This window comes from Eriocheir sinensis, chromosome 42 (assembly GCF_024679095.1).
Source record: "Eriocheir sinensis breed Jianghai 21 chromosome 42, ASM2467909v1, whole genome shotgun sequence".
Classification (NCBI taxonomy): domain Eukaryota; kingdom Metazoa; phylum Arthropoda; class Malacostraca; order Decapoda; family Varunidae; genus Eriocheir; species Eriocheir sinensis.
In genome coordinates this window covers 8,265,324-8,291,894 of record NC_066550.1, presented here as the reverse complement: position 1 = coordinate 8,291,894, position 26,571 = coordinate 8,265,324, and the positions used below count along the sequence as shown (strand labels likewise).

At 37.8% G+C, this 26,571-nt stretch overlaps 1 protein-coding gene across 8 annotated transcripts in view; it reads left to right on the top strand.

The window, feature by feature from the left end:
- LOC127009898 (ATP-binding cassette sub-family G member 4-like) overlaps window positions 1-26,571 on the top strand; it is a 103,320-nt gene that overhangs the window by 47,563 nt on the left and 29,186 nt on the right. For 2 of the 8 annotated variants that reach the window (XM_050883423.1, XM_050883422.1), the window contains exons 1-4: window positions 1,999-2,327; window positions 10,781-10,911; window positions 19,140-19,257; window positions 25,205-25,394. In XM_050883423.1, coding sequence (XP_050739380.1) covers window positions 2,014-2,327; window positions 10,781-10,911; window positions 19,140-19,257; window positions 25,205-25,394 — 753 coding nt within the window. In that variant the 5' untranslated portion in view covers window positions 1,999-2,013. Of the gene's footprint in view, window positions 1-1,998; window positions 2,328-10,780; window positions 10,912-19,139; window positions 19,258-25,204; window positions 25,395-26,571 lie in introns of those variants that run through there. The other 6 variants (XM_050883429.1, XM_050883427.1, XM_050883425.1 and 3 more) reach the window with 5 other exon arrangements.

Genomic DNA, 26,571 nt, shown 5'->3' with positions numbered 1-26,571 from the left:
TGTGTGTCATTGGATAAAAAGTGATCATAAGTGAGTGATAAGTGGGGTGGATAGGGTTCACTTTTGTCCTTCTCCTCTCTTCTTTCTCCTCCTCTCCCTCCTCCTCCTCCTCCCCCCTTCACTTTCTTCCTCTGTTCTTTCGTTTCTTCCTTTATTTTTTTTCCTTCCTTTGCGTTTGTTTATATTCACCCAGTTCGTTCCTCCTCCTCCTCCTCCTCCTCCTAGATACGAAATGAGGAAATGGAAGGAAAAGAAGTGAATGAAAAGAGGAATGAAGGGAGGAAAGAGGGAAAAGAAAGGGGGAAAGGATTTGAATTTTCATGTTATAAATATCACTACTACTACTACTACTACTACTACTACTACTACTACTGTTGCTACTATTGATGTTGCTACTACTGCTGTTTGTTGTTTTCTTCTCTTCCTCCTCTTACTTATATACTCTTCTTTTTCCTCTATTCTTCCTCTTCTCTTCATCTTGTCCTCCTACCCCTTTCTCTTTCTCTCCTACCTATTCTTTTTTTCATTGTTCTCCTCTTCCTAATCTTTTCCTCCTTATTCTTTTCTTCTACATCTCCTTTTCTTTTTTTCTTTCCTTTCTTCCTCCTCTTCGTGTTCGTTTTTTCTCTTTATTCCTTCTCCTTTCTTTTCTTCCCATATCTTTTTTTTTTTTTTCCTGTTTCATCCTTCGCCTCATCTTCCTCGTTCTCCTTTTTTCCCTATAAATTAGCACCTATTAACATCTTTTTTGCCCTCCTCCTCCTCCTCTTTTTTTGTGTTTCTATTCTCTCTTATCAATGTAGTCATCTTCCTCCTCAATCATCTCCTCCACCTCCTCTTCTTCCTCTTCTTATAATTTCTCGTATTTCTCCTCCCTTCTTCGTCTCTTCTTTACCTTATCCTCTTCCTCCTCCTCCTTTTTATTATTTTCCTCTCTTCCTTACTTCCTTATAGCTCCTCCTTATTCATTTCTTTATCCTATCTTCATCCTCCTCCTCTCTCTTTTCTTTGTTTTCATCTCCTCCTCCTCCTCATCATCAGTACAAATGCTTCGTACTTAATTAAAACAAATATTGCAATGGCGTGTGTGTGTATGTGTGTGCGTATGTGTGTTGATGAGTGCATGTGTACGAGAGTGTGTGTGTGTATGTGTATATGTGCGTGTGTGCGTAAGATTTAGGGGCGTGAGTGCTCTTGCCCTTACCCCCCACCCCCCTTCCTCTCCTCCTCCTCCTCCTCCTGCACTGCCAGTTATTATCGTACGTCTGGCACCTCAATCTAAAAATAAATATCGTACTGTTGTAACTAAGATTCCAAGGAAAAAAAAATAATAAAAGAAAAAATAACATATTTGAATTACTGGTTTTCATACATTTTTTTTATATATTTTTTTGGTGTACTGTGATAAATTCTCTATCTATCTCTCTATCTATCTATCCATCTTACATTTTCATCCATCTCTCTCTCTCTCTCTCTCTCTCTCTCTCTCTCTCTCTCTCTCTCTCTCTCTCATTTCTTTCTTATCTTTTCGTCCATTCATCATTTCTTCTTTCTCTTTCCTAATCCTCTCTCTCTCTCTCTCTCTCTCTCTCTCTCTCTCTCTCTCTCTCTCTCTCTCTCTCTCTCTCTCTCTCTCTCTCTCAGACACACACACACACACACACACACACACACACACACACGGATTAAACACTAACAGGCAACTAAAATTTCAAGAGCCAACCAACATCTTTTTCAACCTTTTCTTATTTTTGGTAAACCACTCTCCCTTTCTACCTTTTCCTGGGCCTCACTTTCTCTCTCACCTGTGTGCTAAAGGTGAATGACTAGTGTTAGTGGAGGCAGGTGAAGGAAGAGGAGGGAGAGGTGAGAGAGGGAGAGATGGAGGTAGTGTGAATCCCAGTGTGTGTTGGGATAAGGGGGGAGGGAGGGAGGGGAGATCAACGTGTGTGTGTGTGTGTGTGTCTGTGTGTGTGTGTGCGTGTGTGTGTGCAGAGAGAAGAGAGGGCCAGTATGTTTGTCGGCGTGAGTGAATGTGGGTGTGTGCGTGGGGCGGAGGAGGAGGAGGACGTGAAGCCTAGTGGTAAAGAGGAGATAAAGGAGAAAGAGAAGAAGGAGGTGAACGTGGAGAAGGAGGTAGACGTGGAGAAGAAGGAGGTGGACGTGGAGAAGAAGGAGGTGGACGTGGAGAAGGAGGAGATAAAGGAGATAGAGAAGGAGGAGGTGGACGTGGAGAAGGGGGAGATAAAGGAGAAAGAGAAGGAGGTGGACGTGGAGAAGGATGAAAATAAGGAGAAAAAGAGAGCTGATAATGGCATTTGCTCCAGGTTCGTATATTATTGTTATTATTATTATTATTATTATTATTATTATTATTATCGGAGTTAGTGGTGATAGTAGTGGAAGTTACAGTTGTTTGTGTACTTATTCGGCATTGCAGTGTAGTAGTAGTACGGTAGTCGTTGTAGTACTAATGGTAGTAGTAGTAGTAGTAGTAGTATCAAACATTTCGAAAACATGTATATAAAATTTTTCAACGAATATAAACAAACAAACAGCAGCATATATTTGACACTTGTACACACACACACACACACACACACACACACACAGCTTGCTTGCTCTATTTGTTTGATCATGAACCTCACTTGCCCTTCTGGCTGAGGAGAGAGAGAGAGAGAGAGAGAGAGAGAGAGAGAGTGTAACATGTATCTTTCATTTTCTTTACTGCAAGTGTGAAAATAGTTATAGTTTCTAGTTTATGTAATTTATAAGATATGCAGTGTTGATACTAGTTGTGGTAGTAGTAGTAGGTAGTAGTAGTAGTAGTAGTAGTAGGGGAGTTCAGTTATTATTATCATTATTTTCATTATTATCATCTTTTTTGTACTCACCAACCTTGGCAGTAATGAGCACAGAATCTTGGCACAGTGCCGTACTCTCTCTCTCTCTCTCTCTCTCTCTCTCTCTCTCTCTAGTAAGATATGGCGTAGTAGTAAAAATAGCGTATCATTTTAGTTTTTCTCTCTCTCTCTCTCTCTCTAGTAAGATATGGCGTAGTAAAAATAGCTTATCATTTTCCTCTCTCTCTCTCTCTCTCTCTCTCTCTCTCTCTCTCTCTCTCTCTCTCTCTCTCTCTCTCTCTCTCTCTCTCTTACTTCATTCGTCGTTTGTCTTTCTTCCTTCTCTTCTTCATTCTTGTCCTTCACTATCCTTCACAACTCCCTCCTCCTCCTCCTCTTCTTCTTCTTCTTCTTCCTTCATCTGCATCACTAATTTTCTTCGTACTTGGGATGTCTTTCTTTCTTCTTTTTCTTTCTTTGTTTAATTTTCCTGCGTTTCACATCGTTATTATTATTGCCACATTTTCTCTCACTTTCGTCCGTTTTGTTTTCTCTCTTATCTCACTCGCTTCTCTTGATCTCATATTATTCTCTTATCAGCTTATTCTTCTTTAATATTTGTTCTTTTTTTCTCGTCTTTTCAGTTTCTTTAATCTTCGTCTTTTTGCTGTTTTGTTTCGTGTTTCCTCCTCCTCCTCCTTATTTCTCAACCTTCTTTTGTTTATTTCTCCCCCTTCTCTTTCTCTCTTCCTTCCTCTCTTTTACTCTTTTCCTTCTCGTCCTTCTCCAGTTCTCCTTTATCTTCCTCCTCTTTCTTTCTCACCCACGTCTTCTACTCCTTCTTTTCTTCTACTTCTTTTCTTTATTTTCTATACCTTCTACTCTCTCTCTCGTTCTTTGATTTCCTTCCTATCCCCCTCCTTCTCATCTTTCTCCACCTCCTAAATTTTCTTTCTCTTTCTCTCTTCCACATTCTCTATTTTCCTCCCTATGCCCCCTCCTCCTGTTCTTTAGTTTCTTCCTATTCCTCTTCTTTGTCTCTCGTTCTCTTCTACCTTTCTCCTCCTCCTCATTCCCCTCCAGTTTTTCTTTTATATTTTTCTCTACCTCCTTTTTTTCTCTTCCTTCCCCATACTACTTTCTTCCTTATCCTCTTTGTCCTATTCGACCTTCTTGTGCGTTTCCTCCTCCTCCTCCTCTTCCTCTTCCTCTCATCCATTCATGCTGTGTTATCATTGTGTTTATTCCTTTATAATTTATTTAGCTTTTATGTTCTTTTATGTTCTTTTATTTTTTTCTTGTTCCTCTTTTCTCACTTCTTCGTTTTCTTTCTTTTCCTCACATTTTGTCTTGTTCTTCATCTCCTTTTTTTTTGCTTTTGTTCCTTTCCTGTTTTTTTTCTTTTCCTCATTTTCTCATTTCTTATTCCTCTTTTCTTTCGTTATTTTTCCTATTTTTTTCGTTTTATTCATGTTTCATTCGTTACTTATTTTCTTAACCACTTCACTTTTATCTTTATTTTCCTCTTTTCTTGCTTTCCTCAATTTCCAACTCACTTCACTTTGTTTTCGTTATTTTCCTCTTCTTCCTCCTTCTTTCTTACTTCTATCCTTTTTTTTTTTCTTTTTACTATCGTTTCCTTATTCCCTTTCTGTATTATTTTCCACTATTTCGGTTTTCTCTCTTTGCTATCTGATTATTTGTTTTTCTTCTTTCTTCCTCTTTTTTTATTCTTTTACTCCTCTTCTTCTCTCGGTTTTAACACTTTCAATGCGGTATTCCTTCATCTTTCAGTACTTTCTTTTCCTTTCTTTTCTTTCGTCCTCTTTCTAGTTATCATACTGTTCTCTTTCTTTCTTCAACACTTTAACGCTGTATTCTATCATCTTTCAGTATTTTCTCTTTCCTTCCAATATTTGACATGATAAAACCACTTCTTTTAGCTCTTTTAACTCTCCCCTTCAGACAACAAACAAATAAAACAACATTAACATTCGGATCAGGTCTCTCACATTATCGTTACGAGGTCATCTACACATTTAAGAGAAAAAATCGAGACACCGCACGGCAAAAGATCTTGGACACGAGTTGCTTCGAGTTGAACCTAAACCCAAACAAAGGCTCGCACAACACTTATTTCCCAAGGCCACACAAGGGATGAGTCAGTTCTTGTGCCTGTTTTTCCCGTTCATGGTGCAAAAGCCTCGTCAAACTATCACTAGCCTCTTAAAACTACCCATTGCAAAAGCCTCGTCAGACTATCACTAGCCTCTTAAAACTACCCATTGCAAAAGCCTCGTCAAACAATCACTAGCCTCTTAAAACTACCCATTGCAAAAGCCTCGTCAAACTATCACTAGCCTCTTAAAACTACCCATTGCAAAAGCCTCGTCAAACAATCACTAGCCTCTTAAAACTACCCATTGCAAAAGCCTCGTCAAACTATCACTAGCCTCTTAAAACTACCCATTGGAAAAGCCTCGTCAAGCAATCACTAGCCTCTTAAAACTACCCATTGCAAAAGCCTCGTCAAGCAATCACTAGCCTCTTAAAACTACCCATTGCAAAAGCCTCGTCAAGCAATCACTAGCCTCTTAAAACTACCCATTGGAAAAGCCTCGTCAAACTATCACTAGCCTCTTAAAACTACCCATTGCAAAAGCCTCGTCAAACAATCACTAGCCTCTTAAAACTACCCATCGCAAAAGCCTCGTCAAACTATCACTAGCCTCTTAAAACTACCCATCGCAAAAGCCTCGTCAAACAATCACTAGCCTCTTAAAACTACCCATCGCAAAAGCCTCGTCAAACTATCACTAGCCTCTTAAAACTACCCGTGGGCATACTAACACAACCTCTATGAATGCCTTGTGAGAGACCTGATCCGAATGTTAGATTTATTTGTTTGTTGTCTTGAGGGAAGAGTTAAAAGTTAGGTAAAAGAAGTGATATTATCATGTCAAGTATTGGAAGGAAAGAGAAAATACTAAAAGATGAAAGAATACCAAATTGAAAGTGCTGAAGAAGAAAGAAAGAGAACAGTATTATAACTAGAAAGAGGACGAGAGAGAAGAAAGGAAAAGAAAATGTGGGTGGGTGTAAATCTCGAAATGTTTGTGAATATCCCTATCATTTTTCTTTCCCATTCCTTTCCTTTCGTTTCCGTTTTCCTTCCCCATTTTCCTTCGTCGCTCCCTCAATCCATTATGCTCTTCTTCCACCTCTTTTCTTCCTTTTCCTTCCCTTCTCTTCCTCTTGTCTTCTATCTTCCACTTCTTCCATCAGTCCCTCTTCTATCCCTCTGTCAAAATCGTATATGCACGCAACAGAATTTCCTGAGTAAGTGTTGCTTGGAGATACGCTCAGCAAGGAAAAAAAAAAAAAAATGAATAAAAAAAAAAATCATTGTGCAAGGTCGTCACCATCAAGCCCTGTTACTAACTGAGCCCACGTCAACCTATCCGAAGCTTAACCATCGCCTGTGTAATAGTATCGTCTCGCCGCTAAAACTAACGTATTGCCGCTAACACACTGACATATCCACATTAAGACGAACTGTAACCTTTTTTTTTCCCATCTTCTTCCTCTATCTTCTTACTTCCCTTATTTCCTAACTTTCATCTCTTTGCGTTCTTTCTTTTCCCCTTTTCCTAACCTAATCTATCGCCGTTAAACCTTACATTTTGTTTGTCTTATTCCTCTTTATCTTATTATTTTCCTTACTTTCTTATATATACTCCCATCTCATTACGTTCTTTCTATTCCTCTTTTCTCCTATCCCTCTTTTCCTTAGTGTCCTGACTTTCCTACACTGTTTTCCTTCTTTTCCTTTTTCTCTTTTTCCTCTTTTTCTTCATTCTTTCCCTACTTCCCTACTTCGATGTCTTTGCTTTCTTTCTTTTCCTCATTCCTTAACCTGATCCAAACTTATTGTCGCTAATATAAACAGTAAGCTATTTATTTTATCTTGTTCCTCTTTCTTACTTCCCTTACTTTCTTACTTTCGTTCTTTCCTTTCCGCTTTCTCTTATTCCTCCTTTTATTCTTATTGTCCTTACTTTTCTACTCCCATCTCTTTGCGCATTTTCTTTTCCTTTTTCTCTCATCCCTCTTTTTCTTCCTACTCTCCTTCCTCTCCTACACACATCTCTTTTCCTCTAGTTTATTCCTCTTTCTCTTCTTACTTTCCTTTCTTTCTAACTTCCATATCTTTGCGTGAGTTTTTCTTTATTTCTTTTACTAAACTAATTTCTCGCCGGTAAAATAGGAACGTATCACCATTCAAACAGTAACCTATCACCGTTGAAATGGGGAGTAGGCTATTACTATCACTATACTTTCTCCCTCGTTTTTATCTTACTCCTATTTTTCTTTCATCTTTTGACTTTCAGTACAGTATTCTTTCATCTTTCAGCATTTTTCCCTCTTCCAACACTTGAAGCGAGAGGGCGAGAAGACAAACAGAGAAGAAGAGTGGAAGAAGCGAGCGAGCGGGGATTTACATGTTTAGCTGATTTGTTTTTCTTGCTGCATATTGTCTAAAAACAATAATAATGAAATACCACTCGTCAGTCAGGTTCTAATGTGTGTTGATTCGATTCATGTTCTCAAAATGATGGGAAATTGCCTCCCACTGATAATTAGGCCTAAAATTGAATGTTTTAATCGAATTTGTACGTTTCTTTCGCTTTTTATCTTTTTCTCTTGTATTCGTATTTTTACTTCACCTCGTTTGCATTTTTCCCTCTCATTTTTTCTTGTTCTCCACTCATTTTTCTTTCTTTGCTTTCAATCACTATATATTTTACGTTTTCTTTTATTTTCGTTTCTCTTATGCCAATTTTTTCTTACTTTATTATATTAACTCACTTGTCTTTATTCGCCGCTTCTTCTTCTTTTCTTCCTACTTTCTTTAATTTTCCAACTTATTTAACTATTTTTTCCCGTTTTTTTCTTTTCAATTAATTTCTTCCTCTTTTCTTCCTACTTTAATTTTCCAACTTTACTATTTTTTCCCGCTTTTTTCTTTTCCTTACTCCCCTCCTTTTCCACTTTAATTTTTCTTGGTTTTCTTTTTATTCCTCTTTTCATACTTTCTATAATTTTCCAACTTATTTAACTTTTTCCCGCTTTTCTTTTCCTTACTCCTCCTTACTCCACTCACTCATTTTTCTCGGTTTTCTTCTTTTCCTCTTTTTTCCTACTTTCTTTAACTTTCCAACTTATTTAACTTTTTTTCCCTTTTTTTCCCTTACTTTCCTCCTTTTCCACTCTCATTTATCATGGATTTTCTTTTTTTCCTTTTCTTCTTACTTTCTTTGACTTCCAACACCACTTCGTTCATTCAATTTTCCGCTTCTTCCTCTCCTTCCTTTCTCACTCTCTCATTTTCCATCATTTCTCCTCATATTACCGACCCACACACTCACCCTATCAATATTCAAGTATAAGAAGGATATGATGACGCTGTAAAAATCCATGACTGGCCCGTAGAGGTTTAAAAGCGATAAAATACACTAAAAATCCTCTAATCTTGCTAAGCGCGTGTACCCTCACTTGACCATGCTTGTTTACTAAGGGGCTACGACCGAGCGCTAGGGGCAACGAACCTAAACCTAAATGCTTGTGTTGTAATTATTTAATTATCTCCACTTTCCTTGATGTTGAAGATGTGCTTAGTTTGTTATATGAATGCAGAGGAGATGTTTTAGTCCGTGCTGGATGGATATTTTAAGGTTATTTATAAGTTATCTGTTTGAACGATTTGGCTGTTGCTGTCTGACTTAACCTTGAGTGAATTGGTTGTGTTGTCAGTATTTAGTTTTCTCCATTTTATTTAAAGACGTTATTATTTTGTGATATTAAAATACGATTAACACCAATATAAATACAACAAGCAGATACGGTTATACAAAAAACAGACAATAAAAAAAATAAAAAAACAATGAAACAAATAAGAAGAGAAAACGTTTTAAAATGTCCGTATAATTAAAGTAACGTTATTCACACTATTGCAGCCTAATTAAACCTTAAGTTGCTTGCTTGTGTTGTAAATACTCAGTTATCTGCACTTTTTTAATGTTAAGATGGAATTAGTTTGTGCTGTGAATGCAGATAAAATGTTGTGGTCTGTGCAGGATGGATGTTTAAATGTTATTCACACGCCATCTGTTTGAACCTGAGAGCATTGCGCGTGTTGTAATTACTGAATATATACCTTCACTTTGGTCTCTGTTAAGGGTGTCATTATTTGTGAAAGGATTGCAGAGAAAATGTTTTAGTCCGTACTGGTTAATTAATTCAAGGATACTCACACGTCTGTTTAAAGTTGATAACATTTTTTTTAATGTAGCTAATTTAATTATTGTAATTTGTATAAATAGGGAAATAAATGATTTTTTAAGCAGCCCTTTCAAGATAGGTACATTTATTGTTTATCTGTTCGAACGATAGGATATTCAGGAAGTAACATATCGTTTTTATATGTACTAATTAATAATGATAATTAATTCAGGATACCCGAAAGATGAGCAAATATATGAAAGGTATCTGGCAATTTGAAACGGTGTGACTGTGCATAATGAATCGGTATTTCGTATTATATTTACGAAGCAAAGGAAAAAAAAAGAAAAGCAGAGATAAAGATTTTACTGAAAGCAGCGACTAATTGGAGTTCATTCACTCGTAGCCTACTACTACTACTACTACTACTACTACTACTACACCATTAGCCTTACGAACATTCCGAACTAATATTTCGTGTAGTAATTACTAACTTAACGACGGAGCATATGAATACGAAAGGAAGTCAGGGCGAAAAAGGTTTAATCAGTGCATGAAGGCTATTGATGAATGTCATTTGCCTCGGGTTTTTTAATGGTTATGTAAGTGAAGATGACGCGTGACTCGACAATCTTTCATGTTAACTTTTAATCCGTGCAATGAGGGTGACGCGAAGGAATGACGAATGTGATGAGATGACGCAACCATTAGCCAGCACCGCGTTACTATGGGAAGACTTAGTGAAGCAAGACCTAGGGGTTTGACCTTAACCTTAGTGACTGGAAATAGGGACTGTAGGCTACATGAGAGGGAAATGAACAACTTAAGCTCTATAAATATGGGGTTTGACCTTAACCTTAGTGACTGGAAATAGGGACTGTAGGCTACATAAGAGGGAAATGAACAACTTAAGCTCTATAAATATGTCTTTCATGGATTTGACCTTAACCTTAGTGACTGGAAATAGGGACTGTGCATAAGAGGGAAATGAACAACTTAAGCTCTACAAATATGTCTTTCATGGATTTGACCTTAACCTTAGTGACTGGAAATAGGTACTGTGCATAAGAGGGAAATGAACGACTTAAACTCTATAAATATGTCTTTCATGGATTTGACTTTAACATTAGTGAGTAAAAATAGGTACTGTGCATAAGAGGGAAATGAACGACTTAAGCTCTATAAATATGTCTTTCAGGGATTTCACTTTAACATTAGTGAGTAAAAATAGGTACTGTGCATAAGAGGGAAATGAACGACTTAAACTCAACAAACAAATGTCTTTCTGGATATTAGATGAATAACTAAATCAACATAAACTAAACATTAATCTTAACTTAGTGAATGACGGGAAAGGCATATAGGAGGTAAATGAACAACCTAGTCTGTATACATAAATGTTTTACTAACTTACGTATAAAAAAATGGATGTCCGTATGAACTTAGCATCAACCCTAACTTAATTATTAGAGGGAAAATAAAATAAATGAAGTGAATAAACAACCTATTATACATAAACTATACACATAACAATATGAACTTAGCATTAACCTTATTGGGACCTCTATTCAATGAAGTACTCAATTGATTTATGAGTATCCTGTATTTGACCCACTGATACCCTTCCACTGACCTAACGTGACCTCTCCCCGCAGCAATGACTTGAGGAAGAAGGTGGTCAATGGGGCCAGCGCAGGGATCATCATGTCCCACCTGCCCAAGCGTCCCCCTGTCCACATCGAGTTCAATGACCTCTCCTACTCCGTGTCCGAGGGCCGCCACAGGGGTGAGTGTGATCTGATCCGACCTGACCTAATTAAGTAATGGACGGATAAGCCAAGGAATGGATGGAAAGACTAATTACTAGGTTAATTAGTGTATCTCAATGCATTAACGGCCCTCCTCTTGACTCTTGTAGGAGCAGTGAGTAGCGGGCTTTTTTTCATTATGGTTTCCCTTTTTTATGCCCTTGAACTGTTTCCTCAGCTGTAAAAAAAAATAAAGGAAATGGGTGGATGAATGCTATAGTCCATCCATTTTATAAAGAAAACTCAGGTGTGATTCCCTTGAGCCTCGGCACGCTATAGAGAAACCATATTTGCGAGTCCGTTTTGGCGCTGTCCTTTCCTTCCCTCTGCTCTGCCCCACAGCCCCAACACCTGTCTCTACCTCTCATATGTTAGCTATAGGTAACATGTGAGAGGAAAAAATAAGTGTTGGGGCTGTGTGGCAGAGCAGAGGGGAGAAATGGACCCGCGGGAGCCAACATCAAAACAGACGCGACAATATAGCGTGGCTGCCTCATCTATATCCACGGCGGGGTGATGACCGGGCATGACCTCGCATCACTCCTCCGTCGCAAAATAACGCCACCAAATTTTATGGGGTAATATATTCAGTCACTTTTAATACTAACAAGAACTCACTCATACAAATTTCATTGCTTTTTATGGAATTAAATCTCTTAAGAGTATTTGAAATTCATTTAATAGTAGTTGATAATTCTAAGAAATCTGTGTGTGCTTGGGAGACGAAATGATTAAGAATGTGTGGAATGTGCTGTGTGGAAAAGTGTCTGATAGATGGCGCCACTTGCTGGGTTTTTTTTTTTTTTTTTTACAGCAGAGGAGTCAGTTCAAGGGCATAATAAAAAGGTAACAAATGTTAAAAAAAAGCCCGCTACTCACTGCTCCTAAAAAGAGTTAGAGGGGTGACCGAAAGATACGTCAATTTCAGGAGGAGAGGTGTCCCGATACCCTCCTCTTGAAAGAGTTAAAGTCGTAGGCAGGAGGAAATACAGATGATGGAAGATTGTTCCTGAGTTTACCAGCGTGAGGGATGAAAGAGTGAAGATGCTGGTTAACTCTTGCGTAAGGGATTTGGACAGTAAAGGGATGAGCTTGAGTAGAAAGTCGTGTGTGGCGAGGCCGCGGGAGGGGGGGAGGCATGCAGTTAGCAAGTTCAGAAGAGCAGTCACTATGAAAATATCGATAGAAGATAGAAAGAGAGGCAACATGGCGTGGGTTAGTGCTTTACGTTTGTCTGTGTAATAGCCTAATAGTGTAATTCGCCTACTAGCGTCTTCCTAATTAAACATTCGGCATTTTCACGTTCTTTACAGCCTTGGCCGACCTGCGTCCATTGTGCCTGCGGGGATCGTGTTTCGTTAAAGGCCCCTCTAAGCGAATTAATGAGAAAAAATCATCACTCACGCCAACCATTTCATAATATATATCAACGCATTTGTGATCAGTTTATGCATCATCTATTTTTTTATTTTTTTTTTCATGGCAAAAATTTGGCTCATCGCTGGTACACGGTAAATCCACAAATTTGGCCCGTCGCTGCTACCGGGTCAATAATACAGATGGATTTTCATTGTGTAGAAATATTAGGAAGTTGAATTATGTTTGTTATTGGGATGTAGTATTGAGGAGCAGGTGAGTGAGTGAATGGATGAATGAGTGAATTGATGAATAAGATAATGGAGAAATAAGTAGAGGGATGAATAAGCCAGATGATTAAATATTCATGAGGTACGTGAGAAAATCATGAAGAACGTGAATAATAAAGAATAATGAGAAACAATAAACAAAACAAGAATAAAGAAAACGCTTACTATTTGACATTTGAATAAACACAAAGACTAGAAATAACCCAGTAAGAGGTAAAAGCGAAGAAGGGAAAGTCGTAGAGATTTGATAGCCTGGTCGGGTACACGAGGAAGAAAAAACATGAAATACAATAGAGAGAGAGAGAGAGAGAGAGAGAGAGAGAGAGAGAGAAAAAGACAGAGACAGAGACAGACACACAGAGACAGACACACAGAGAGAGACACAGAGAGACACAGAGACAGAGAGAAAGAGAAAGAGACAGAGACAGAGAGAGACACACAGAGAGAGACACACATAGACAGAGAGACACAGAGACAGAGAGACAGAGAGAAAGACAGAGACAGAGACAGAGACAGAGACAGAGAGAGAGAGAGAGAGAGAGAGAGAGAGAGAGAGAGAGAGAGAGAGAGAGAGAGAATGACACTGGAAAATCCTCACAATGGCAAGAGAAGAAAAAAAAATGTAAAAAGTAAAAAAAAAAAAAAATGATAGATAAAAGGATAAAAAATAAGAGAATAAAAAAAATAGAAGAAAATAACAAACGAAAGAAAGAAATAGATAAAAAGAGAAAGATAGGAGAAAGGGGAAGCGAAAAATGAGAGAGAGAGAGAGAGAGAGAGAGAGAGAATGTAATGCAGAACGTGTCCAGTTTGTTCAATACTGCACTTTGTCATTGATAATGTGCGTGCGTGTGTTGGTGACGACATGACTGGGTCACATGGTAATTTATTAGGTTGGTATTGGCAAACGCTTCCGTCTCTTACGTCAGCTACTTTCAAAGGCCGAGAACCGGATCAGTCAGGTTCCAATGAGTGTTGTTTTAGGTTCACGGTACAGAGGAAGGGTCAAACTACCACCAGGGCCATAAAACTACCCCTGGAAATGCTTAAAACTCCTACGAAAGCCTTGTCGAATGTGTGAGCTCAAAACTGGTTCTAATGAGTGTTTCTTTAGGTTCACGGTACAGAGGAAGGGTCAAACTACCACCAGGGCCATAAAACTGCCCCTGGAAATGCTTAAAACTCCTACGAAAGCCTTGTCGAATGTGTGAACTAGAATATGTCAGATGCTTTCACCTTTTGCGTTAACTATTTCCAAAGGGCAAATATGGGATCAGTCAGGTTCCAATGAGTGTTGTTTTAGGTTCACGGTACAGAGGAAGGGTCAAACTACCACCAGGGCCATAAAACTACCCCTGGAAATGCTTAAAACTCCTACGAAAGCCTTGTCGAATGTGTGAACTAGAATATGTCAGATGCTTTCACCTTTTGCGTTAACTATTTCCAAAGGGCAAATATGGGATCAATCAGGTTCCAATGAGTGTTGTTTTAGGTTCATGGTACAGAGGAAGGGTCAGACTACCACCAGGGCCATAAAACTACTCCTGGAAATGCTTAAAACTCCTACGAAAGCCTTGTCAAATGTGTGAGCTCAAAACTGGTTCTAATGAGTGTTTCTTTAGGTTCACGGTACAGAGGAAGGGTCAGTCTACCACCAGGGCCATAAAACTACTCCCGGAAATGTCTAAAACTGGTTCTAATGAGTGTTTCTTTAGGTTCACGGTACAGAGGAAGGGTCAAACTACCACCAGGGCCATAAAACTACCCCTGGAAATGCCCAAAACTGTTTCCAATGAGTGTTTCTTTAGGTTCACGGTACAGAAGAAGACTCACACTACCACCAGGGTCATACAACTACCCCTGGAAATGCTTGAAACTCCTACGAAAGCCTTGTCAAATGTCTGCTTGGGCCCCGAAATGGACCTTAGTATCGCATTCGCTTCCCACTTTAACTATTTCCAAAGGGCAAATATGGGATCAATCAGGTTCCAATGAGTGTTGTTTTAGGTTCACGGTACAGAAGAAAGGTCAAACCACCGCCAGGGCCATAAAAATACCCCTGGAAATGCTTAAAACTCTTACGAAAGCCTTGTCGAATGTGTGAACTAGAATATGTCAGATGCTTTCACCTTTTGCGTTAACTATTTCCAAAGGGCAAATATGGGATCAATCAGGTTCCAATGAGTGTTGTTTTAGGTTCACGGTACAGAGGAAGGGTCAAACCACCACCAGGGCCATAAAACTACCCCTGGAAATGACCAAAACTCCTACGAAAGCCTTGTCAAATGTGTGTGTTTGCGAGCCGAAATGTTAAGTGTCTGAAAAGTGTCTGATAGATGGCGCCACTTGTTGCTGTCGTGTGGAAGTGCATTACGTTTGTCTTTGTAATAGCCTGATAGTGTAATTTACCTACTTCTGCCTTGCTAAACTGTTGCACATAATTCAGTAGTCTCCATTTCAATATATTCCTATCTACTGCCTCCTAGCATCCTTCCTTCTTTTCCTCCCCTCCCCTCTTGTCTTCCTTTTTCTATTTTCCTCCTCCTCTTCCTCCTCCTCCAGTAGTCTGTATTTCATTATATTCCTCCTCTCTGCTTCCTCCTTCCTTCCTTCTGTTCATCCCCTCCCCTCTTGTCTTCCTTTTTCTATTTTCCTCCTCCTCTTCCTCCTCCTCCTCCTCCAGTAGTCTGTATTTCATTATATTCCTCCTCTCTGCTTCCTCCTTCCTTTCTTCCTTCTCTCCTTCCTTTGCTGTTTTTTTATCCTTTTCTTTCCTCCTCCTTTCTCTCTTCCTTCCTTCCTTCCTTCCTTCCTCCTTCATCCTTTCTGTGTTCATTTGCTCTCTTCCTCCTCCTCCTCCTCCAATAGTTTGCATCCTCCCTACAGCTTTCTCTCTTCCTTCCTTCCTTCCTTCCTTCCTTCCTTTCTGTGTTCATTTGCTCTCTTCCTCCTCCTCCTCCTCCTGTTTGTCATTTTTTGTTTTTAATTATTGTTTTTTTCTTTATTTCCCTTTCTCTTTTTCCTTTCTTCTGCCTTTGTCTACTTTTCTTCATGCTATCTTTCTTTCTTGTTTTCTTTCATCTGCCAGATTGTCTTTATTTATTTTAGTCTTTTCTTCCTTTCTTTCTTCCTTTCTTTCCTTTCTGTTTTTCTGTCTGTTCATGTAATTTTCTTTCATATTTTCTTTTAACTCATATTATTTAGATTACTTGTGTACTTCTACAGAAAGGTTCAGACACCCTTATACCTCTCAACTCCTCTTAAAACATATTCTTCTGGTTTTAAAGGGATTCAATACTACTCGGCTGCCTCCAGATCCTCTTTTCTACAGTTTATCGGTTTACTGTTTTATCTTGCTGGTTTGTGTACTTCTATATAAAGGTTCAGACACCCTTATTACCTCTCAACTCCCCTTAAAACATATTCTTCTGTTTTTTTAAGGGATTCAACACTACTCGGCTGCCTCCAGATCCTCTTTTCTACAGTTTTTCGGTTTACTGTTTTATCTTGCTGGTTTGTGTACTTCTATATAAAGGTTCAGACACCCTTATTACCTCTCAACTCCTCTTAAAACATATTCTTCTGGTTTTAAAGGGATTCAACACTACTCGGCTGCCTCCAGATCCTCTTTTCTACAGTTTATCGGTTTACTGTTTTATCTTGCTGGTTTGTGTACTTCTATAGAAAGGTTCAGACACCCTTATTACCTCTCAACTCCTCTTAAAACATATTCTTCTGGTTTTAAAGGGATTCAACACTACTTGGCTGCCTCCAGATCCTCTTTTCTACAGTTTTTCGGTTTACTGTTTTGTTTTTCGGTTTACTGTTTTATCTTGCTGGTTTGTGTACTTCTATATAAAGGTTCAGACACCCTTATTACCTCTCAACTCCTCTTAAAACATATTCTTCTGTTTTTTTAAGGGATTCAACACTACTCGGCTGCCTCCAGATCCTCTTTTCTACAGTTTATCGGTTTACTGTTTTATCTTGCTGGTTTGTTTACTTCTATATAAAGGTTCAGACACCCTTATTACCTCTCAACTCCTCTTAAAACATATTCTTCTGGTTTTAAAGGGATTCAACACTACTTGGCTGCCTCCAGATCCTCTTTTCTACAGTTTATCGGTTTACTGTTTTATCTTGCTGGTTTGTGTACTTCTATATAAAGGTTCAGACACCCTTATTACCTCTCAACTCCTCTTAAAACATATTCTTCTGGTTTTAAAGGGATTCAACACTACTTGGCTGCCTCCAGATCCTCTTTTCTACAGTTTATCGGTTTACTGTTTTATCTTGCTGGTTTGTTTACTTCTATATAAAGGTTCAAACACTGTTATAAACTCTTAACTCCTCTTTATACCTCCTCTTTTGGGTTTATGAGATTGAACCCCTCTTAGCAATCTTCAAACTCTCCTTTTTACAGTTGTTTTGGTTTTCTGTTTTATTTGGCTGTTTTTTTTTACTTCTATATAGAGGTTCAAACACCATTATAAACTCCTCTTTAAACCTCCTCTCTTGGGTTTAAGGGATTGAACACCATTATAAGGGATTGAACACCATTATAAGCTCTTAACTCCTCTTTAAAGGGACTGAACACCATTATAAGGGATTGAAACACCATTATAAGCTCTTAACTCCTCTTTAAAGGGACTGAACACCATTATAATCTCTTAACTCCTCTTTAAAGGGACTGAACACCATTATAAGGGATTGAAACACCATTATAAGCTCTTAACTCCTCTTTAAAGGGACTGAACACCATTATAAGGGATTGAAACACCATTATAAGCTCTTAACTCCTCTTTAAAGGGACTGAACACCATTATAAGGGATTGAAACACCATTATAAACTCAACTCCTATTTAAACGTCCCCTCTAGGTTTTAAGGGATTGAACACCTCTTAGCAACCTTCAAATCCATTCTTATTGACCTTTTCCTCCCTTGGCCCCCCCCCCAAAAAAAAAAGGTTTATAATAGAGGGACGTGATTTATTTCTTTTTTTTGTTTTTGTTTTCAGCACTTGATTTTTTTCCCTTCTTTTTTAATGACTTCCATCGCCATCTTGAAGGTCATGTTTTTTGTGTCATTGTATGGTCGGCAGTTTCCCTTTTTTCTTTTTTTTCGATTTTATTGGTTTCCTCCTTTCCTGTTTGACCGCCGAGTTTATTTTTTTATATATACGTTTTTTTTCTTCAAATGTCCAGTATCATTTAATCTTTTTCTAATTTCTTCCCTGCAAGACAGTTCGTGTTTTTTTTTCCGGCATTATAGTTAGTTTTGTCCATTCCTGTTTGACCTCCGAGTTTATTTTTTTATATATCCGTTTTTTTTTTTTTAACTCCAGTATCGTTTAATCCTTTCTTATTTTTTCCCTGTAAGACGTATAAGGCAGTTCGTGGGTTTTTTTCCACATTATAGTTAGTTTTGTCCTTTCCTGTTTGACTTCCGAGTTTATTATTTTTATAGATCCGTTTATTTTCAACTGTCCAGTATCGTTTAATCCTTTCTTATTTTTCCCTGTAAGACGTATAAGACAGTTCGTGGTTTTTTTCGACATTATAGTTAGTTTTATCCTTTCCTGTTTGACCTCCGAGTTTATTATTTTTATAGATCCGTTTTTTTTCAACTGTCCAGTATCGTTTAATCTTTTCTTATTTTTTCCCTGTAAGACGTATAAGGCAGTTCGTGTTTTTTTCCACATTATGGTTAGTTTTATCCATTCCTGTTTGGCCTCCGAGTTTATTTTTTTATAAGTATCCGGGTTTTTTTTTAACTGTCCAGTATCGTTTAATCTTTTCTTATTTTTTCCCTGTAAGACGTATAAGGCAGTTAGTTTTATCCTTTCCTGTTTGACCTCCCGAGTTTATTTTTTTATAAGTATCCGGGTTTTTTTTTCAAGTGTCCAGTATCGTTTAATTTCTTCTTATTTTTTCCCTGTAAGACGTATAAGACAGTTCGTGTGTATTTTTTCTTTATTTTAGAAGTCGTATCATGCTTTGTTCAGCTTTGGGGTTTTCTTGTATTACTGCGAGATTTACGGTACTTTAGCAGTGTGCAGCATCGCAATTCTTCCTTGCTTTGTTTTGTGGGATATCAATCAGCTGAACATCGTAACTCTGGACCATATTTTTAAACATTTCGGCGCCCAAGCTCTCATATTCGACAAGGCTTTATCACAAGATTCAACACCACTGAAAGGAATCTAACCCCTTTCCAATTATTCCTTTATTTTTAAACATTTCGGCGCCCAAGCTCACATATTCGACAAGGCTTTATCACAAGATTTAACACCACTGAAAGGAATCTAACCCCTTTCCAATTATTCCTTTATTTTTAAACATTTCGGCGCCCAAGCTCACATATTCGACAAGGCTTTATCACAAGATCCAACACCACTTAAAGGAATCTAACCCCTTTCCATTTATTCCTTTCTAGCACTATGTAATAAGACCAGGAACCTTCTAACACGATTTAATCCCTTTAATAGAGCATCCAATCCTTTCTAACAAGATCCAACCCCACTTAAAGGAACCTAACCCTCTATCTTCTTCCTCCGTAGGGTTCAAGACCATCCTGAAGAAGGTGAGCGGGAGGTTCAAGTCCGGCCGCCTCACCGCCATCATGGGACCATCCGGGGCGGGCAAGTCCACCCTCATGAACATCACGGCGGGCTACAGGTGTGTGTGTGTGTGTGTGTGTGTGTGTGTGTGAGTGTGTGTGTGTGTGTGTGTGTGTGTGTGTGTGTGTGTGAGTGTGTGTGAGTGTGTGTGAGAGTGTGTGTGTGTGTGTGTGTGTGTGTGTGTCTGTGAGTTTGAGTGTGTGTGTGTGTGTGTGTGTGTGTGTGTGTGTGTGTGTGTTACGTTAATGTTTATTTTCTCTTCATTTTTTTTATAACATCAAACAGAAGTACTTATCTCTTGTTTTCTTTAGTACAACAACAACAACAACAACAACAACAACAACAACAAACAAACAAACAAATAATCTAGCACTTAACTTTTTTTCCTTTAGACTTTTCTCAGCGATTCAAAGCAGTCAAACCTCTTATAATATAACCTGAACCCTTTCTAATGTTTCTCTATTGGATCTAAGGCAATTCAACATTTCAATTCTTTTTTCAGATTCGTTCTAAGATAATCTAACATCTTAATCCTTTTTCTCTGTTGGGTCCAAGACGATTGAACATATTAATTTTCTTTAGTCCATCCAAGAAAAGTTAACATCACAGTTCCCTTTTCTCTATTCGGTCTACAAGTTAACATCCCAATCCCTTTCCTCTACTGGGTCTAAGGTTGGTATTGTCAGATGCTCCCAACCCTCACACCAACTATTTCTAAAGGCCAAAAAGTAGGTTAATCGAGTTCTGATGTGTGTTCTTTTAGGTTCACGGTACAGAAGAAGGCTCAGACTACCACCAGGGTCATAAAAGGAACCCTGTAAATGCCCCAAACTCCCACGAAAGACTAGTAAATTACGTGTTCTTGGGCGCAGAAATGTTTAAAAATATGGCCCTAAGACAATTTAACATCCCAGTCCCCTTACCCTATGCTTATTCAATGTTTGTAATCGTTCACCTCTTAAGAACAGAATCGGTAGTGTTTGCGAGGAGTGACCTGTCCACCCGTTTTCGTTCTCTTTCTTTAGTCTGCCCTTGAACGGTCTCCATTGCTACAAAAAAGAAAACAAAAAAAGGCCTCTACTACACTTTGTTTTAGACCGTTTTTCCAGAGTCTAACAAAATAAAAAATAAACCGTAGATAATGACGATTTGGGGGTAGTTGACACGTACTTAAGATGAAGGTTATATATATAGGGGTGTAGCAGGCAAGGTAATTTAGAGAGTTGGGAAGTGAAGATGTTACAGGTTAATGAAGACAGGTGATTAAAATAAAGATAGGGGTGTAGAAGGCAAGGTAACTCAGACAAGGGGTAGATGAAGATGTTTTAATGAAGATAGATGAATAAGATAAAGGATAGGGGTGTAAAAGGCCAGGTAATTTAGACAGGTGGGAGGTGAAGATGTTACAGGTTAATGAAGACAGGTGATTAAAATAAAGATAGGGGTGTAGAAGGCAAGGTAACTCAGACAAGGGGTAGATGAAGATGTTTTAATGAAGATAGATGAATAAGATAAAGATAGGGGTGTAGAAGGCAAGGTAACTCAGACAAGGGGTAGATGAAGATGTTTTAATGAAGATAGATGAATAAGATATAGATAGGGGTGTAGAAGGCAAGGTAACAGACAAGGAGTAGATGATGTTAAAGATTAATGAAAATACGTCCTAAAGATAAAGATGTATAGGCGTAGTAGGCTAATTGATTAAGGAAGGTTAGATAGATGAGATTACTTAAAAGGTTAATTAGGAGATAATAGTGTTTGTATGGGTATCATAGGCTAGTCAAATGAGAAGGCTATTATAGTTGTTAAATAGGTGTGTTCAGAGAGGCATAGAAGAAAAAGGTGTTAATATCGGTGTAGTAATCCATATAATTAAGGAAGGATAGATAGATGATTACTTAAAAGGTTAATTAGGATACGTGCTTAAGATAATAGTGTGTATATGGGTATCATAGGGTAGTTAAATGAGAAGGCTATTATAGTTGTTAAATAGGTGTGTTCAGAGAGGTATAGAAGAAAAAGGAGTTAATAGATATAGGTGTTTAGGTGTTTTAGAAGAATTTACACACACACACACACACACACACACACACACACACACACACACACACACACACACACACACACACACACACACACACACACACACACATATTACCTCACTGACGTTGAATTTTGATATATTTGTTGATCGTAAAAGAAAATGTTTATATAAATATTATCCGCATACAAAACTTGTTCTACTGACCCTAACACACACACACACACACACACACACACACACACACACACACACACACACACACACACGCACGAAGCTAAGAAAAAAAGAGTATAGACATTTTTCCTGTTTTTTTCCTGTTTTCCTTTTTTGTCATTTTACAGCGGTCATGTTTTTTTTTTATTGTTAGTTTATTACTGTTCTGCTCTCTCTCTCTCTCTCTCTCTCTCTCTCTCTCTCTCTCTCTCTCTCTCTCTCACCCTTGGCCTATATCGAATCCAATAGCAAGAAAAAAAAAAGAAATAGGACGAATTACTGGAGAAAGTTGAACAGTGACTGGTGTACTGGAAGGAGAGAGAGAGAGAGAGAGAGTAATGTTTTAATTATTTTTAGTCAGTCAGTCATACACACACACACACACACACACACACACACACACACACACACACACACACACACACACACTGACCCCCTTTTCTGCCGTTGGGGACACACACACACACACACACACACACACACACACACACACACACACACACACACACACACACACACAGGTAAAGGGACCCAGGTGTGTAATTGGCTACGTCTGTCAGCACACCTGTCCACCTTCCCCTCACCTGTGCCGGCCCATGCATACCTGACTCTCCCTCACACCTGGCCCCCATATACCTGTCCCCTCACACCTAATACCTGCCCCCTCACACCTTATACCTGGCTCCACTTGCTTATACTTTCCTCATACCTGTTTTCATTCACTTATTATATATTTCTTTACTTATACTTTTTCTTCACTTCCTTTATTCCTTATGCCTGGTTTTAGTTACTTATATTTTCTTCACACCTGTATTCATTTACTTATACTTCTTCATACCTGTCTTTAATTACCTTTTATACGTTTTTTTTATACCTAACTTCATTTACTTATACTTCTTCATACCTGTTTTTAATTACCTTTTATACGTTTTTTTTATACCTAACTTCATTTACTTATACTTCTTCATACCTGTTTTTAATTACCTTTTAATCGTTTTTTTTTATACCTAACTTCATTTACTTATACTTCTTCATACCTGTTTTTAATTACCTTTTATACGTTTTTTTTTATACCTAACTTCATTTACTTATACTCCTTCATACCTGTTTTTAATTACCTTTTATACGTTTTTTTTATACCTAACTTCATTTACTTATACTTCTTCATACCTGTTTTTAATTACCTTTTATACGTTTTTTTTATACCTAACTTCATTTACTTATACTCCTTCATACCTGTTTTTAATTACCTTTTATACGTTTTTTTATACCTAACTTCATTTACTTATACTCCTTCATACCTGTCTTTAATTACCTTTTATACGTTTTTTTTATACCTAACTTCATTTACTTATACTCCTTCATACCTGTCTTTAATTACCTTTTATACGTTTTTTTATACCTAACTTCATTTACTTATACTCCTTCATACCTGTTTTTAATTACCTTTTATGTTTTTTTTATACCTAACTTCATTTACTTATACTCCTTCATACCTGTTTTTAATTACCTTTTATTCGTTTTTTTTATACCTAACTTAATTTACTTATTATACAAATTTTTTTCACTTCTTCATACCTTCTTTTCTTCACTTTCTTTTTCCTTTTTTCCTTATATTTCAAAATTATTCATATATTCGCGTTCTCACCTGTTGCTTTTTTTTCCCTCCCTGTCTTCCCTCCTTCATTATGCATATTTATACCTTTCACCGTGTCATTAACCTCCTTTTTTTGTATCTCCGTTCTTATGTCACTTCCTACCTGTCTTTTCCGTATAGGCTACCGTTCACCTAATTAACCTTTTTTTATATACATCTCTGTTCTTCTGTATGAGTTCCTACCTCCCTTTCTTTACTTCTTATTTCTCCTAATACCTTTATTTTATTTTTAATTTCCCTTATACGGCTCCATTCTTATTCGTTTTGTCTTTCCTTAATTCTTATGTCTTTTTTTACAGCCCTTCTTATTACGTGAACCCTTTCAAACATTACTTAGAGCCTTCATTATAATCAACACATGGTTATATTTCCGTTCAATTTTTAACAAACCCTTTTCTAATTTCTTTTAACTCTTGTCTCTTAACCTAACCTCACTTTTATGTCGTTTTGCCCCTTAGATACGCTTATCAGTCTATTCTCAACACCCTAGCCTCTTCTTATTATGATCTAAACCATTGTACACACATTTCGTGGCCTAATATCAGACCTGAACCATTTTAAACAGTTCTTACTCCTTAACATCCGTCGACGCTTTTTACACGTTCCTTATATCCTATTATCCATTGTAACCAATTCTACACATATATGCTCAAGCTATTATCCATTGTAACCCCATTTAAACGTTCTCTGTAGTTTATTATCTCATCTAAACCTATTTAATACATTCCTCACAACCTAATACCCTTTCTAACCCTATTTAAACATTTTCGTTTTTACTCATTTTACACACGTTCTTTTAGCCTATTATCCATTGTAACCCCATTTAATACCCTTTCTAACCCTATTTAAACATTCTTCGTAGTCTAATTTCCGTTTTTATACATTCTACACACGTTCTTTTAGCCTATTATCCATTGTAACCCCATTTAATACCCTTTCTAACCCTATTTAAACATTCTTCGTAGTCTAGTTTTCGTTTTTATACATTTTACACACGTTCTTTTAGCCTATTATCCATTGTAACCCCATTTAATACCCTTTCTAACCCTATTTAAACATTCCTCGTAGTCTAGTTTTCGTTTTTATACATTTTACACACGTTCTTTTAGCCTATTATCCATTGTAACCCCATTTAATACCCTTTCTAACCCTATTTAAACATTCTTCGTAGTCTAATTTCCGTTTTTATACATTCTACACACGTTCTTTTAGCCTATTATCCATTGTAACCCCATTTAATATCCATTCTAACCCTATTTAAACATTCTTCGTAGTCTAATTTCCGTTTTTATACATTTTACACACGTTATTTTAGCCTATTATCCATTGTAACCCCATTTAATATCCATTCTAACCCTATTTAAACATTCCTTGTAGTCTAATTTTCTTTTTTATACATTTTACACACGTTCTTTTAGCCTATTATCCATTGTAACCCCATTTAAACGTTCTATATAGTCTATTATCTCATCTAAACCTATTTAATGCATTCCTTACAACCTAATACTCTTTCTAACCCTATTTAAACATTCTTCGTAGTCTAATTTCCGTTTTTACCCATTTCACACACGTTCTTTGTAGCCTATTATCCATTGTAACCCCATTTAATATCCATTCTAACCCTATTTAAACATTCCTTGTAGTCTAATTTTCGTTTTTATACATTTTATACACGTTCTTTTAGCCTATTATCCATTCTAACCCCATTTAATACCCTTTCTAACCCTATTTAAACATTCTTCGTAGTCTGATTTCCGTTTTTATCCATTTTACACACGTTCTTTTAGCCTATTATCCATTGTAACCCCATTTAATATCCATTCTAACCCTATTTAAACATTCTTCGTAGTCTAATTTTCGTTTTTACCCATATTACACACGTTCTTTGTAGCCTATTATCCATTGTAACCCCATTTAAACGTTCTCAATAGTCTATTATCTCATCTAAACCTATTTAATGCATTTCTTACAACCTAATACCCTTTCTAACCCTATTTAAACATTCCTTGTAGTCTAATTTTCGTTTTTATACATTTTACACACGTTCTTTTAGCCTATTATCCATTCTAAACCCTTTATTCCCTTTCCCAGGATCAGCAACGTGGTGGGCAGCATCCTCGTGAACGGGCGCGAGCGGAACCTTCGTAAGTTCCGCAAAATGTCGTGTTACATTATGCAGGATGACCACCTTCACCCACACCTCACCGTGCTCGAGAGTATGAACTGCTCGGCGAACCTCAAGCTGGGCGACAGGATGAAGCGGGCGCAGAAGGAGGAGGTGGTGAGTAGAGGAGGAAGGGTGGAGAGAACAGGATGAAAGGGGTGGATGAGATGAAGAGAGAGAGGATAGGATGAAGAGAAAAGAATGAAGGAAAAGGGATAGGATGAAGGGAGCGGATGGGATGAAGAGAGAGAGGATAGGATGGAGGAAGAGAAAAGAATGAAGGAAAAGGGATAGGATGAAGGGAGCGGATGGGATGAAGAGAGAGAGGATAGGATGAAGAGAAAAGAATGAAGGAAGAGGATAGGATGACAAGAGGGGATAGGATGAAGGGAGCGGATGGGATGAAGAGAGAGAGGATAGGATGGAGGAAGAGAAAAGAATGAAGGAAGAGGATAGGATGACAAGAGGGGATAGGATGAAGGGAGCGGATGGGATGAAGAGAGAGAGGATAGGATGGAGGAAGAGAAAATAATGGAGGAAGAAGGTAGGATGAAAAGAGAGGATAGGAATTGAAGGCAGAAGATAGGACAGAGAGGCTAGAACGAGGTGATGGTGAGTAAAGTAGAATGACAAAGATTCCAGGAAAAAAGGAACTATATAAAATCATTCTTGTGTTAGTTACCTTTTGTGGGAAACTCCTAAAAAAAGGGAGAAAGGAGAGCTAGCGATGGGTCATAGGCGCTACAAAGAGAAGGTGAGTGTGTATGAATGAGTGGAAAGGGAAAGGCGTGTGAAAGGGAGGAAGGGAGAGCGGAAAAGGTCATAGGTGAAGCTTGAACAATAGCGACAAAGAGGTTGGTGTGGATGTGAATGTGGATGAAAGGTGCGAAAGGAAGATGGGTGAAAGAAGAATGGATGAATTAGGGTGTGTGAGTGAGAGAGAGGAGAGGGAGAAAGGTTGTATGGGGAACTTGAACAAACCTAACCTAACAACTCCACAACTAACTCAACCTTATCTTCTTCAGCTCAACGAAAGCCTAGTTACACCCAAACCTAATCTAACATACCCACCACTAACAACACAACTAACACAACCTTATCTTCTTCAGCTCAACGAAAGCCTAGTTACACCCAAACCTAATCTAACATACCTACCACTAACAACACAACCTTATCTTCTTCAGCTCAACGAAAGCCTAGATACACCCAAACCTAATCTAACATACCCACCACTAACAACACAACTAACACAACCTTATCTTCTTCAGCTCAACGAAAGCCTAGTTACACCCAA